Raw genomic sequence first — 15301 nt, forward strand, 5'->3', positions numbered from 1 at the left:
GGTTAAGTTCACGTGATCCGCTTTGGTGGCCCGGGGTTTCACCAGTTGGGATCCTGGGCGCAGACCCAGCACGGCTCATCAAGCCATGCTGAGATAGCATCCCACAAAGCAGAATCAGAAGGACTACAACTAGAATATACAACTGTGTACTGGGGAGCTTTGGAAAGAGGAAGGAAAAACAAGAAGATTGACAACAGATGTTAGCTCGGGTGCCAATCTTAAAAAAAAAAAAAAAAAACTGTAAACAAAAGCACCATTTAAACTTTTCACTGGGAAGAGGGAGAAAATTGTTTTCTCTAGCAACCAAAAGGGATCAATCACCTTATACCTAGAGCCCAGGGGTCACCTTTGAACCCTACATTTCAACTCTAAAAATCATTAAACTCTAAAAAGGATCATGTAATCAGCAATTTAAAAAAAATGCTATTTGGAATTATATAAAACACAAACCCTACCCACCGAGACGAGGTGGCTGTAGTTCTCCATCACGTCCCTGTACAAGGTCCTCTGAGCAGGGTCCAGGTGCTGCCACTCCTCCTGGGTGAAGGCCACAGTCACATCCTTGAATGACACAGACCCCTGTAATAGCACATTTGTGTTCAATTTACAGTCCAGAACTAGACAACATGCAGTATGTTTGGGATCTAACACCTTGTCGTGTTCACTGTTGATAGATGAAGAGAAAATATCACACAGCACATCTACTCTATACTTTATTTGGCATTACATGTTGTGGGAAAACAAAAAATCACAGAAGTACCCTAACCACATATTAATTTCTTGATTCATGAAAAAACAAACTGAGGTTCCCCACTGTGCCTGGAACTGTCTCACATTCTGGGGATATAAAAGTGAATTTTTAAAAATCCTGCTTTCAGGGAGCTCATCATGATTCAGGGACATATTCAAAAAATGTATACCTGCAATAAAGTGTTACAGAACAAATGCTAGAATTATCTAGAAGATAGTGGTTGCACAGGAAGAGAGGTATTAAGTTCTATTTATAAATGAGATTGGGATACCTTAGCGAAGTAAAACTTTGAGTCCTTACAAATCAATCATGTGTTCTTATGGTTATGGGTCCAACAAAGCAAAGGCCTGGAGGCATTGAAAACTCTATGCAAGTTAATGCAACTACAAATAGCATAGTTTGTTGGTGGAAGGATTTGAGCAGTATTAAAATAAAGATCCATAAGCAAAATCAGGAGCAAGATTATAAGTAATTTGGTACTAATTCCTATTGCCCAGAGGTCCTCAAAATATTTTATCATAAGTTACATACATGTACTAGGAAATTTCCTGTTTTTTAATACAAATATATGTAAATAGATATGCTAGTATTTTCTTCTGATATGCTGATTTTCCCTAAGTGCTCCCTAAGGTATATACCTCCATTCCACTTCTGGATCACAACTGTGGATAACGAGGAGCTAGTGGAAAGGTAAACTAAGCACTGTACTTCTACATCCAGACTTGCATTTCAGAAGCAATGATTTAAACAAGAGTGGAGAATGGCTTAAGAGGAAACAGAGGGCAAAGACCAGAGGGAGAGAAGAACCTATACTCAGGTGGTAAGAGTGGGCAGGAGTTGGCAAACTATGACTCATAAGCCAAAAATGTCCAGCCCCATTTTTCACAGCCTGCAAACTAAGAATAGGTTTTACATTTTTAAACGGTTGGGGGGAAAAAGCAAAGGAACATTTTGTGACACATGAAAATTATATACAATTCCAATTTCAGTGTGCATAAAATTTTATTAGACTACAACCATGCTGATTTGATTATGTATTGTCTACAGCTACTTTCACACCACAGAAACAGGCAGAGTTGAGTACTTGCAAGAGACTGTATGTGGCACTCTCACTGCTGTGCATTGCTGCTTGGCACACTACACATCACAGGGATGCACTTATAACTTCACGGCATTTTGAGTGCCTGGCCGCCATATTAAGTCATTTTATTTTACTTTTATTATTACCAGTGTACATTGTGTCAAAACAAGAAAAGTGGACTTTGTTTTTTTGTTTGTTTTTAAAACATTAAAATATTTTATTTATTAAAGATTCAGAAGACCTTTATGTTCTCTCTCATCTTAAAAATATTGTTGAGACCGGGGCTGGCCCCGTGGCCGAGTGGTTGGGTTCGCGCGCTCCGCTGCAGGCGGCCCAGTGTTTCGTTGGTTCAAATCCTGGGTGCGGACATGGCTCTGCTCATCAGACCACGCTGAGGCAGCGTCCCACATGCCACAACTAGAAGGACCCACAACGAAGAATATACAACAATGTACCAGGGGGCTTTGGGGAGAAAAAGGAAAAAAATAAAATCTTAAAAAAATATGTATATTGTTGAGACCAACCAACTTATTTAATATACTTTATTTTTTTTAATCTGGCTTTAACGTTTTGTGAGATAGGAATTCAAAGGCCTAGATCAAAATTCAGTTTCTTTTCTTCTTTTTTGTTAAATATATTTTGTGACTGTTTCCCAGTTTCTCAATTGTATTTCTTTCTTTTTTCATTGCAATGAAAAGTGGACTTTGAATGTCACATTTTTAAGGAACAGTAGAGTATGTAGTATTTTCTTGTCAAATTAGATGGCAAAGCATTGTGTTTATTATGGAATGATGTCATAGCTGTGCTAAAAAGAACACCATATAGGTTGACATTACCAGAGTAAGCATTCAACAACTGTATTTCCAACTCACGGGAAAGTACTAGTCTGAAAAATGTGATCATTTAAAACAGAATATCTCATCACAGCAGAATTTCTTCACAAAAATTAAAAATGAAAATAAGGTTGCATTTCTGAGTGTCTCATTTCATAGTCAAGCAAGGAAACCACTTACTAATGGTGAGTTAATTAAATCTTATTTGATAAAAATAGCTAAAGAAATGTGTCCAGAGAAAATAAACCTGTTTATGACTATTAGCCTCTTGATGAGAAGAGTTGCTCACAGAATTGAGGACACTGGAAGCAATATCGATAGTTAATTAAAAAATAAGGCAAATGATCAAGTTGTTTTCCTTGCTCTTGATGAGTCAAAAGATGTTAACAATACTGTTCAGTTGTTATTGTTTCTTCAGAATGTCAATATTAAGTTTGAAGTAACTAGAGAATTCATTCCAATAACCAGTCTCTGTGGAAATACAGGAGAGAATATTCTCAAACAGGTTGAGAAAACACTAATTCAGTACCAACTGAAGTGGAATCTGCTAGGATGTGTTACAACTGATGATAATGTAAACATACGTACAGCAGAAAAAGCCTTAGTGGGACAAATTTATAAAGACTATGAAAAGGTAAGCTGTCTAAAGCCTATGGTGATTCACTGTACTACTCATCAATAAGCACTTTACAGAAAAATTTTGAATCTATCATGATTGATAATTGAACCAGCAATGGCAATGGTAAACTTCATTCGCTCTCACAGACATAACCATGGTCACTTCCATGAATTACAGTCAGAACTAGAAGTTGAATCTCTTCACTTGCCTTTCCACACAGTATTGCAATGGCTTAGCAATGATAAAATTTTGTGATTCTTTGAGCTCAAGGCTGAAACTGAATTGTTTCTGAATGAGAATATCCCTTAACATCTATTATACCAAATACTGAACAGGTTTGGAAATTAGCTCTTCCTGAAAATATAATAATGTCTCTTAACAAATTCAACCCAAAATTACAGAGTAGAATGGCACTTGCACAAATTTTATAATATGAGAGTCATTTCAATAACTGATATTATTAGAATCACAACTAATGTCAAGCAGCACATTCAATGCTGTCAAAAGTTTAAGCAAGAATTGGGATCTCCACTAACCAATTTGCAGTGGATATATTTTCTGAGCTCAAACTACATTTTCAGTGGCATTTTGTGGACCTCAATGCAAATCATATGATATTTCCATATTTCAAAATCCATTTAACTGCCCAGTTAAAGAGATTCCACCTAACCTCCAGTTGGAAGTGATTAATCTGCAACATAATGACAAGCTATAAGGCAAATGTCAAGAGAAGAATTTGAAAGACTTCTACAAATGGCTTACAAATGAGGAATATGCTGATAAATTAAAATCATATATTGTGGACTGATATCAGTAATTGACAGTACCTATCTGCATGAAAACATTTCCAAGGATGAAATATGTAAAAGCTCATTACAGTTTGACATTAACAGATGAAGATTTGCAATAGATTTTGATGATATTTGGAAAAACTAACAAAGATTCTCAATTAAGCAAAATGTTATCCACCCCAAAAGAATTTCATTTTTCTCATTACTAGACCCGCATTACAAAACACAACACTCAATCATTATACCATTTTGAATTTGATCAACAAAAAAATTGGTGGAAATTTATTCACTCTCTTGTTCAATAAGCACCTACATAATACTCTTGATTTTATCTCTTGGCCCACAAAGCCTAAAATATTTGCTGTCTGGCTCCTTACAAAAAAATGGCCGCTAATTCCTGGAAAGAACTGATCCTACAAAATAACACATTAAGAGATTTTGGTCCCACATCCACGGCACAAAAAGAAAACTGAGGAAACTGCCTCCCAGGGTATCTTTACGAGCAACCTAGTAAATGCAGGTGCTATTTGCAAAGACTGGGAAGCATGAGAAAGAGGTTGGGAAGAAACAAGAGTTACATAAGGTCTTGGACAAGTTGTACTTGAAGTGTCTGCAGAACAGGTAGACAGAGATCTCCAGTAAGCAACTAGATGTGTGGTCCTGAATCTCAGGAGAGAAGCCCAAGATGAAGGTGAGGACAGGGGAGTCACTGGCATTTTGGTGGTAACTGAAACCAGTAGTGAATCAGATGGCTCCCAAGGAAAGAAACTGAGGAGGTGAAAGAAACTGAGGAGGTAAAAGTACAAGTACCGGATGTGAGGGAACTCTGCACAGGAGCCAGGAAGAAAAACAGGCCATAAAAATGAAAAAAAAAATTATCTGAAAGGTAAAAATAAAACTAGCAACCTACAGGGAGTGACATCTGCCTGATGGTAGAGTGAGCTCTTCCCTTAGACTCTCCCCACTAAGATACAAGAAAAAAGACATTCATACACTAAGAAAGGACAATCACACAATACAAAAGACACCTGAGAGACCCACAGAGCCATATGTCTGAAGGTCTGAAGTCCATATGTCTGGACTCCCTGGGAAGAAGTGGAAGGAGGCAAGGGGAACTCCTCTCCTTCCCCAACAGCAACCCAGAGTGCAGGATCCCAGGCACACGGCTATGAGAAAAGAGGGGGGAAGGTTGGCCCTTAGCAGGAATGCATTCGCTCTCCAAGTTCCCTCACAGCTGGTGGGAAAACCCCACAAAGAGGAGGCTAAGTATTGCAGGGGTGTCTTCATCAACTCAGCACCCCAGAACAGCAGATAGCAAGGGCAGAGAGAGAAGGTCCCCAGGATCATGCACACAAAAGAAAGCACCCCTCCCCCTGCCCACTGGTTCAGCTCAGCCAGCCAGCAAGAGCACCCCACAAATGTTCAAAAAGTAGCAGCTACAGAAGCCAGGGATTGTAGCAGGCTCAGAATACACAGCTCCTGACCAGCAGCCCCCAGTGGCATCAGGTGGAATCTGCAACCAATACTATCACTATGCGAAGGCACAAATCTGTGCCATCAAATACTATGAGGAAATATATTAATATTGCAGAGCAGAAGGAAAATGACAAGCACCCAAAAATCAAAAGCAGTCCTAAGAGGGAAATTCATAGCAATACAAGCCCACCTTAACAAACAAGAAAAATCTCATATAAGCAATCTTAAACTATACATAATTCAATTGGAAAAGGACAAACAAAACTCAAAGTTGGCAGAAGGAGGGAAATAGTAAAAGCTAGAGCAGAAATTAATGAAACTGAAACAAACAAAAAAAAAACAGTAGAAAGGATTAATGAAACTAAGAGCCGGTTCTTTGAAAAGATAAATAAAAATTGACAAACCCTTAGGCAGACTCACTAAGAAAAAAAGAGATGGCTCAAATAAATAAACTGAAAGGGGAGAAATTAAAACAGATACCACAGAAATACAAAGCATTATAAAAGAATACTATGAAAAACTATATACCAACAAATGGGACAATCTAGAAGAAATGGAAAATTCTTCAACTCATCCAACCTCCCAAAACTGAATCAAGAAGAAATAGAGAATGTGAATAGACCAATCACCAGCAAGGAGATCAAAACAGTAATCAAAAAATAAAAGTCCAGGACCAGATGACTTCCCTGGTGAATTCTACCAAACATTCAAAGAAGTCTTAATACCTATCCTTCTCAAACTCTTCCAAATGACTGAAGAGGAGGGGAAGCTTCCTAACTCATTCTACAAAACCAACATCACCCTGATACCAAAACCAGACAAGGACAACACAAAAAAAGAAAATTACAGGCCAATATCACTGATGGCCATTGATGTAAAAATCCTCAATAAAATACTAGCAAATCAAATACAATACATTAAAAGGATCATACAGCATGATCAAGTGGGATTTATTCCAGGGATGCAGGGATGGTTCATCATCCACAAATCAATCAATGTGATACACCACATTAACAAAATGTAGAATAAAAATCACATGATCATCTCAATAGATGCAAGGAAGGCATTTGACAAGATACAGCATCATTTATGACAAAAAAAAAAGAACTCTGAATAAAATGGGTACAGAAGGAAAGTACCCCAACATAATAAAGACCATATGACAAACCCACAGCTAATATCATTCTCAATGGAGAGAACTTGAAAGCTATCCCTCTAAAAACAGGAACCAGACAAGGATGCCCACTTTCACCACTCTTATCTAACATAGTATTGGAAATCCTAGCCAGAGCAATCAGGCAAGAAAAAGAAATAAAAGTGATTCAAATGGGAAAGGAAGAAGTGAAACTGTCACAATTTGCAGATGACATGATATTATATAGAGAAAACCCTAAAAAGTCCATCGGAAAACTATAATAATCAACAACTACAGCAAAGCTGCAGGGTACAAAATCAACTTACAAAAAATATCAGTCACATTTCAATAATCTAATAACGAACTAACAGAAAGAGAACTCAAGAATATAATCCCATTTACAGTCACAACAAAAAGAATAAAATATCTAGGAATAAATGTAACAAAGGAGGTGAAAGACCTATACAGTGAAAACTATAAGACATTGAAAGAAATTGATGATGACATGAAGAAACAGAAAGATATTCTACGCTTACAGATTGGAAGAATCAACATTGTTAAAATGTCCATAATACCTAAAGCAATCTAGAGAGTCAATGCAATCCCAATCAGAATCCCAATGACATTCTTCACAGAAATAGAACAAAGAATCCTAAAATTCATAAGGGGCAACAAAAGACTCTGAATAGTTAAAGCAATCCTGAGAAAAAAGAACAAAGCTGCAGGCCCCAAATCCCTGACTTAAAAATATATTACAAAGCTACAGTAATCAAAACAGCAGGGTACTGACACAAAAACAAACACACAGATTAATGGAATGGAACTGAAAGCCCAGAAATAAAACTACACATCCATGGACAAGTAATCTTCAGCAAAGGAGCCAAGAACATACAATGGAGAAAGGAAAGTCTCTTCAATCAATGGTGTTGGGAAAACTGAACAGCCACATGCAAAAGAATGAAAGTAAACTATTATCTTTTGGCATACACAAAAATTAACTCAAAATGGATCAAATACAATAAGGTAAGACCTGAAACCATAAAACTCCTAGAAGAAAATATAGGCAATACACTCTGTGACATCAGTCTTAGAAGAGTCTTTTCAAATACCATGACTATCTGGGCAAGGGAAACAAAAGAAAAAATTAAAAAATAGGACTTCATCAAACTAAAGAGATTCTGCAAGGCAAGAAAACTAGGAACAAAGTGAAAAGCAACTCAACAACTGGGAGAAAATATTTGCAAATCACATATCTGACAAGGATTTAATTGCTAAAATACAGAAAGAACTCACACAACTCAACAACAAAAAAACAAACAACCTGATCAAAAACTGGGCAGAGGATATGAACAGGCATTTTTCCAATGAAGACATACAGATGGGCAACAGGCACATGAAAAGATGTTCAACATCTATAGTCATCAGGGAAATGCAAAAAGAAAACAAAGAAACTATATTGAGATACCACCTTACACCCCTTAGAATGGCTATAATCACCAAGATAAAAAATAACAAAGGTTGGAGAGGATGTGCAGAAAAGGGAACCCTCATACACCACTGGTGTGAATGCAAACTGGTGCAGCCACTATGGAAAACAGTGTGGAGATTTCTCAAAAAGTTAAAAATTGAAATACCATACAACCCAGCTATCCCACTACTGGGCATTTATCCAAAGAACCTGAAACCTGCAATTGAAAGAGACTTATGCATCCCTATGTTCATTGCTGCATTATTCACAATAGTCAAGACAAGTAAGCAATTCAAGTGCCCATTGACTGATGATTGGGTAAAGAAGATATAGTACAAATCTATACAATGAAATACTACTCAGCCATAAAAAAGACAAAATTACCCCATTTGCAACAACATGGATGGACCTTAAGGGTATTATGTACACTAAATAAGGCAGAGAGAGAAAGACAGACACCGTATGATTTCACTCATATGTGGCAGATAAACAAACACATGGACAAAGAGAACGGATTAGTGGTTAGCAGAGGGGAAGGGAGCTGAGGGAGTGGGCATAAAGAGTAAAGGGACATATTTATATCATCACTGACAAATAATAATGTACAACTGAAATTTCACAATGTTATAAACTATTATTGATGTGGATTAAGGCTGCCCCAGCTAGAGAAGCCCAAGGTGACCTGGCCTACATGCCAAACTATATGACCCAGTGGACTTTTTTTTATGGTATGAATTAGGACTGCCCCAGGGAGAGAAGCCCAGGGCATCCTCACCTATGTGCCGATCTATATGGCCAGATTCGTATCTAAAGTTATATGACCGCACAATAACCAGACCCCATCTGCACTGAAATCATTTAATGACTTTTTACATCATCTTTTCTTTTTTCCAGTAAAAATAAGTCACGTACCCATGCCTTATAAAATTAGCCCTAACCCTCAACTCAGGGCACAGAAGCTCTGATTGCCCATGGGTCCTGTCCCCATGCTATTCCACACTATTCTCTAAATAAAAGAGCACTACTGCCAGATCTTGAGAGTCCAAGAAATCTTTCTTTCGACTCCTCGGCTCACCGACCCCGCATCATTTCGATCTCTGTAAAAAACACATTAGCAACCTCCATTAAACATATAGTTCTTCACTTATGGAAAATGAATAGAAAATGAAGCAGAAGAGATTTTTTTTAAAAAACAAGGGCATAATGGTAAGAACTCAGATAATCAAAACAATTGAACATGAATAAAACAAAATCACAGCAAGAAATGGAAGAAAATCGGCTTTTAATTCCAAATAGCATTCTTACATATTTGAGAAGAAAACTGCTAAGAACTGAATTCAATCACAAGGGGCCATCAGAGACAAGAAATAATTCTCAAAAATTAAAAAACTTGACTACTGAACTGTGAAAACCAAAATCAAAACTCTCAACTGAAGGCCTGAAAGAAAATGGATGGACATAAATGAAAAACTGTGCAAGTCTCCTAGAATGTAGAATAAAAGACAGACTGCCCAGTACACACGGGAGGTCGGAGCCTTCTTTCCTAAGCACATAAAAAAAGTAACAGTCTTCCAGCTTATTAGCCACCACAAAAGGAGAAACTGACTTGCCCTCTATCTGCTGGGTGACACCTACTCAATAGACCATAACAGCCTGTCTGTCAAAGTATTCAGGAAATACACAATCTAGATCATGAAAAGGACAATGACTACCCCGATTTAAGAGGAACAAGAATCCTGAGAAAAGAAGTAAATAATAAGGTTCTAGTAAATTAAAGGAACAGATGGAAAAAAAATTAATCATGAAGGAAATAAGATATTTTCACTGAATTGAAAGCCTGAGTTTTCACATTGAAAGAAACATACTAAAAGAGATCAGAATTAATTAAAAAAAAAAAACTTTGGTTTCGGCTCTGACATATAAAGAGCTTGGAAGTCATCATTTCCATCCTTATAACAGCAAACAGCTAGACAAATTGAAAATCAAAGACTTTTCTTTCTTGAACTCAACAGAGAAACGAGTCACAAGGCAAACTGCCATCCTGAAAGCTGGAGAGACAGGCATATCCAGAGAGTCACAGCCAAGATCTGCTTACTTGGAGCAGAAGCTGCCAGAGACATAAACTGGTAGGAACACTGAAGTGGTAATTTTGAAAATTGCTGGAGGCTAAGCAGGGAGAAGGCTCAGAGTAAAACACTCCTAGTCACAGCAGTCTTAGGGGGTTCACACGTTCACGGGTGTCAACGAAAATAATCCATAACCAATCTATAAATGAAAATTTGGGTGAGTTTATTCTGAGCTTAAATCTGAGGATTATAACCCGGGGCCTTTCTTCCCGAAGGAAGAAAGGGCACCAAAGAAGTGGGGTGCACAGACTGGTTATATACCCCCAGAGAGGATGTTTCACATAGGATTGAAATGTCCCTTTTACAATAGTCACGAGACTGCTCTGTCCGCACAGCAATTGATGGAAATAGCAGGTAGGTCTTCTGTCTCAGTGAACACAGCAGGGTGGCAGTCTGTTGTCTCCAGCTGAGTGGTCACAGGTGAGCTGGGTGGTCAAAGGTGAGTGCAGCAATCAGTTCCTAGCCTAAGGAAAAATGCTTATCCCTAAGGAAATGCTAATGTGGGGGGAAGTTGCACCTTTATCTCAAGGGCCTTTGTTCTGGCCATAGGAAATGTCTAAGCAGATATGCAATGCGTGCTCAATAGCCACAGTCAGGCCCTTTTGGAAAAAACAAAGTCAGGCTGAATTAGGTTTATACCAAATGGCTTCCTCATATACTCCAATATCCTATTGCTTGCCATTTTTATTTGTCATGGGCTTTCCCTTAGGAACCTCACCAGGTTTTCATGGAGAACCGAAAAGATCCCCTCTTAGACATGGCAAGAGGAAGGGAACAGTAACCATTGTGGAAATAGGTTCACAGTTCATAACAAAGGCCTACTCTCTGAAATCTAGTCCCAGCAGGAGGAAGGGAATTCCCCACTCCACCCATCTTCAGCCTTCCTGTCTCACTTAAGGTGGGGTGAAGGGATATTTAATAAAGGTCAAGATTTCAAGGAAAGAGAGTAGGAACTCTCAGCCAAGGGAGGGAGAGGGTGGGAGGGGAGAGAAGGGCACTATACCACAAAGAAACACTAGTGAAAAATCACAGCCCAGGGACACATTTTTAGTCTCAGTAGACTGAGATTTGATCAAGAGATTATAGAATATTTCCCTCCTCCACACTTTACCACCACACCAACATGAGTACCAGCTAAATGAGCTGCAAGACACAGGCTCTCACTGAGGCAGAGTTCTTAAAGAATCTCAAAGTCAAGAGAGGAAACAAAAATAAGGACACCAGAGGAAACTGAAGTCTCTGGAACCTACAGCTACAACAAACGTTAAACACAGCCCATCTCCTAGCCGGAATAACATAAGTCCTCACACTAAAGGCCTATTTACCTATATTCTTTATTTACCTCAGTTCCCATTACCAGATACTTCTCCACCTTTCAACAAAAAACTACAAGGTCTACCAATAAGCAACAAAAAAAATACACTGAAGAAAAAGGAATCAGAACCAGATTTAGCTATGACATAGATGTTGGCATTATCATACAGAGAATTTAAAATAACTATGTTTAGTATGTTAAGGATTCTTCACAGCAATCTTGTCAGAGGCAAATGGTATTTTTAAACACATAAAAAAAACTCCATTGAGTACATGACAATTTAAAATTTTATTATTACCGAAGAAATTCCCGTGTTAAAAACAAGGGACATAGAGGGGAAAGGTGTTTGCAACATAAATAGAGAAAAAGGATTACTATCGAAATTACATAAAGGATTCTTACAAGATTATAAAGGATAGAAAAAAATGGGCAAATACATAAACAAGGCAATCCACAGGAGAACCGTAACATATCACAGTTGCTCAGTGATTCACTGGTAAACAGCAGCCCAGCCACAGGAGGTATTTAATGACGGAAATAGAAAGTCACTGTGTCAGCAGCAGGCTTGCAGGTCTCAGGATCTTGGACTCAACCCTGCCGACTGCTGGAAGCCAATGAAGTGGGAGAAACATTAACCAATGAACATATTAGACAAAGTACTGAAAACAAACTTGATATGCTAGAAAACAGATGATACAGACTAGTACAAAGAAGAGAAAATGAAGCTATGCTGGGCTACAAGGATGAGTGAGAAAAGACAGGTTAAAGAAATACTAAGAATTTAAAAGAAGAACGGGATGACTAACTAGATGGACAGGAGAACTGAGATAGGGAGTGGTTTAGTATCTGCTTTTTACCATTTGGATGACTGGATAAGCAGTGTTAACATTAGACAGAGAATAAAGAAACATGAGTACTTTCATTTTGGATCTGTTATGTTGAGATGCTTTTGGACAAGTTACACACAGGGGACCAGCACCAAGGAGCGCTGGAAAGACAGACCTGGAGTCCCACAGGTGTTCCCCACATATAAGCACAGAGAGGATGGAATCTGTGAGGGACAAGAGTAACCAGAAGCAGAGGGACCAGGATAGGCACCTAAGGATAAAATTTTTAAGGGCAAAAAGATGATGAAAATACCACAAAATAGAACATCCAGACAAAGGCACAAGCCAGTGGGGTGATGTCAGAGAAAACAACAGGAGACTCTCAGGAGAGAATGGTCAACAGTGTCGGTGAGGCAGTAGACACCAGACAAAGAGCCATAATTTGATTATATTTAGGTCACTGTGACCTTTACCAAGAGATTAAGGCAAGAGGAAAGGAAGAAGCAAGAATGGTCTGAAATGTGAAATATAATTATGGACAAGAATGCCACAGAGTATAACTCGGAACAGTCTATGCTACCTGGTAAACACAGCCTAATGAAAAAAATTATTTCCTGAAATAATCAGTAAAGGAGGTACATTTGATTCCTTCCTCCAAATACTCTCTGTTTTATCTCTGGATCAAGCAGGAACATCACGAAGTGTTCTAGGGTAGTGCTGTCCAATTTGGTAGCCACTAGTCACATGTGACAACTAAGCACTTAAAACGTTGATATGTGACTTAGGAACTACATTTCAATTATCTTAAACTAAATGTCCACATATGGCTAGTGGTTAATGTACTGGACAGCATACAATACTGGACCACGATATTTTGGTTGTCTGAAAACCTATATTCACCGAGCTCTCCCTTAGCTCTAGAGTCTTCTGCTCCCACTGAAGAACAGCCCAACGAAAGAGGCTGCATTTCTTTCAGGGAAGTTATTGGAAGTTGTACACTTCATCATCCACACAGAGAACAAGAAAGGAACTGTTTTAGACTTCAATGCTGGGAAGTCTTCATGCCCCATTAACAAGCAATATGGTTTCTCTTTACGGAAAATGTAAATCATATAACAGAGGTCTGCATTTTACCATGACTATTGGAAAGATCAGTAACAAATTTGCAGCTCAACTTTGTTAACTCTGTAAGATCATAAAACTTGTACATATCTATATATTACACGCCATCCTGTCATTGATCTACTACTATATATTTTCCATGTTGATTTGCACCTATTTCTATATTTCCACGCTAATCTACTAACCCTTAAAAACCTTATACAAGGTATTATAAATAAACTTAAGAATAACAAACTCACCTGGGATCTGTTCATTCTCTGCTGGTTTTGGAAAAGTATGGAGAAGTGTAAAGGTAGAGCTGGGGAAGAAGGAAGCAGGAAGGAAGTCAGGAGAATCTGGCCTGCCTTGCAGTTCCTGGATCCACCCTAACACACTCGACAGAGGCGGGAGTTTGAACAATATGGAGACATATCAACGACCAGGTCATGTTGAGCTTAGACAAGCAATTTTTCACTGGGTGAAAGTAAACATATGCCTGCCATGGATTTTATTAATAATTTATGTCTCTCTCTGGCTGAAGCACAAAAATACTTAAAATACAACTGATGCGGGGTTGGTGAGCCGAGGAGTCGAAAGAAAGATTTCTTGGACTCTCAAGATCTGGCAGTGGCACTCTTTTATTTAGAGAATAGTATGGAATAGCATGGGGACAGGACCCATGGGCAGTCAGAGCTGCTGCATGGGGACAGGACCGACGGGCAGGAGGAGGTACTGCTTGCATGGGGAGCTGCTGCTGCCGCTTCTGCTGCAAACATGGGTGGAGAGTAAGGCTAAATTTAAGGCATAGGTATGTGAGTTATCTCTGCAAGACAAAGGAAAGAATATGTAAAAAAAAGTTAAAATGGTATCAGTGCCGGTATGGTCCAGCCATTGGGCGGTCCCACAACTTTTAGATAAGAATCAAACTGGATTGATTAAATGGCAGAAGTCACCGCTTAAATATTATCCTCAGCTAAAGACAAAAGAGGATTTGGGGGGGGAGGGGTGTCAGTTACATGAGGTTGCCAGACAGTGAACAACTTAAGTCCTTGCCTTCCCCATTAAGAGTTTCCAGAGATAAGGCCATCCCACCTTCTTCCTGGCACAGAGAGGGAGGCATCTTTACAGATGGAGGTTTCCCTTACAAATGTAAATGTTTCCCAACAAAGGGCAAGCAACTCCGCTCCTCGCTCCTCGCTCCTCGAGCCTGCTTCTCATCTGCAGTTTTAAAATTAACCAGCCTAAAATCCTCATCACAACCAATTTATACATTACAGGATGCTTATATAGAAACACTGTTTTCTTTAAACTGATGTGGCTGGAAATACTGAGACAAGGTTGGTTATCTGTTTTCCTACTAACGTAGTACTGGAAATATTGTTGAAATTGAACAACTCACAGAAACTCTGAAAAAGAGAATGAGTGCTTTCATAGGAGTTTTAAAAAAATATCTGTCCTAACTTGACTGCCATTTCATAACTTTTTGATAAGAAACTTGTTTTCACTGTGCAGAGGAGACATCTTCGGAATCAAGAAACTCTCATGTCTTGATCAGTAACAAAGGAGTGACCCACAACAATTCATTTACCCTCTCAGGCTCCACATGTTTTATCTTTCAAACGAGGCAGAAATAAACCTTGTAAACCCCTCCTGCACTACCATCATGTGCTTCTAAGTTCAGAGTAAGAGAATAAAAATATCTGGATACTAAATATATGGACGCACCTCATATACAAGGTCAGGATCTGGAAAATGGGAGTGGAGAACAAAAGAAATGT

General features: G+C 38.6%; 1 protein-coding gene across 1 annotated transcript in view; it reads right to left on the minus strand.

The window, feature by feature from the left end:
* Window positions 1-458: 458 nt before the first annotated feature.
* LOC103550632 (zinc finger protein 248) overlaps window positions 459-15301 on the minus strand; it is a 77604-nt gene continuing 62761 nt past the window's right edge. Inside the window, exon 6 of the mRNA XM_070567986.1 lies at window positions 459-579. Coding sequence (XP_070424087.1) covers window positions 555-579 — 25 coding nt within the window. The 3' untranslated portion in view covers window positions 459-554. The remainder of the gene's footprint in view (window positions 580-15301) is intronic.

The sequence above is a fragment of the Equus przewalskii genome, chromosome 1, assembly GCF_037783145.1.
Source record: "Equus przewalskii isolate Varuska chromosome 1, EquPr2, whole genome shotgun sequence".
NCBI lineage: Eukaryota > Metazoa > Chordata > Mammalia > Perissodactyla > Equidae > Equus > Equus przewalskii.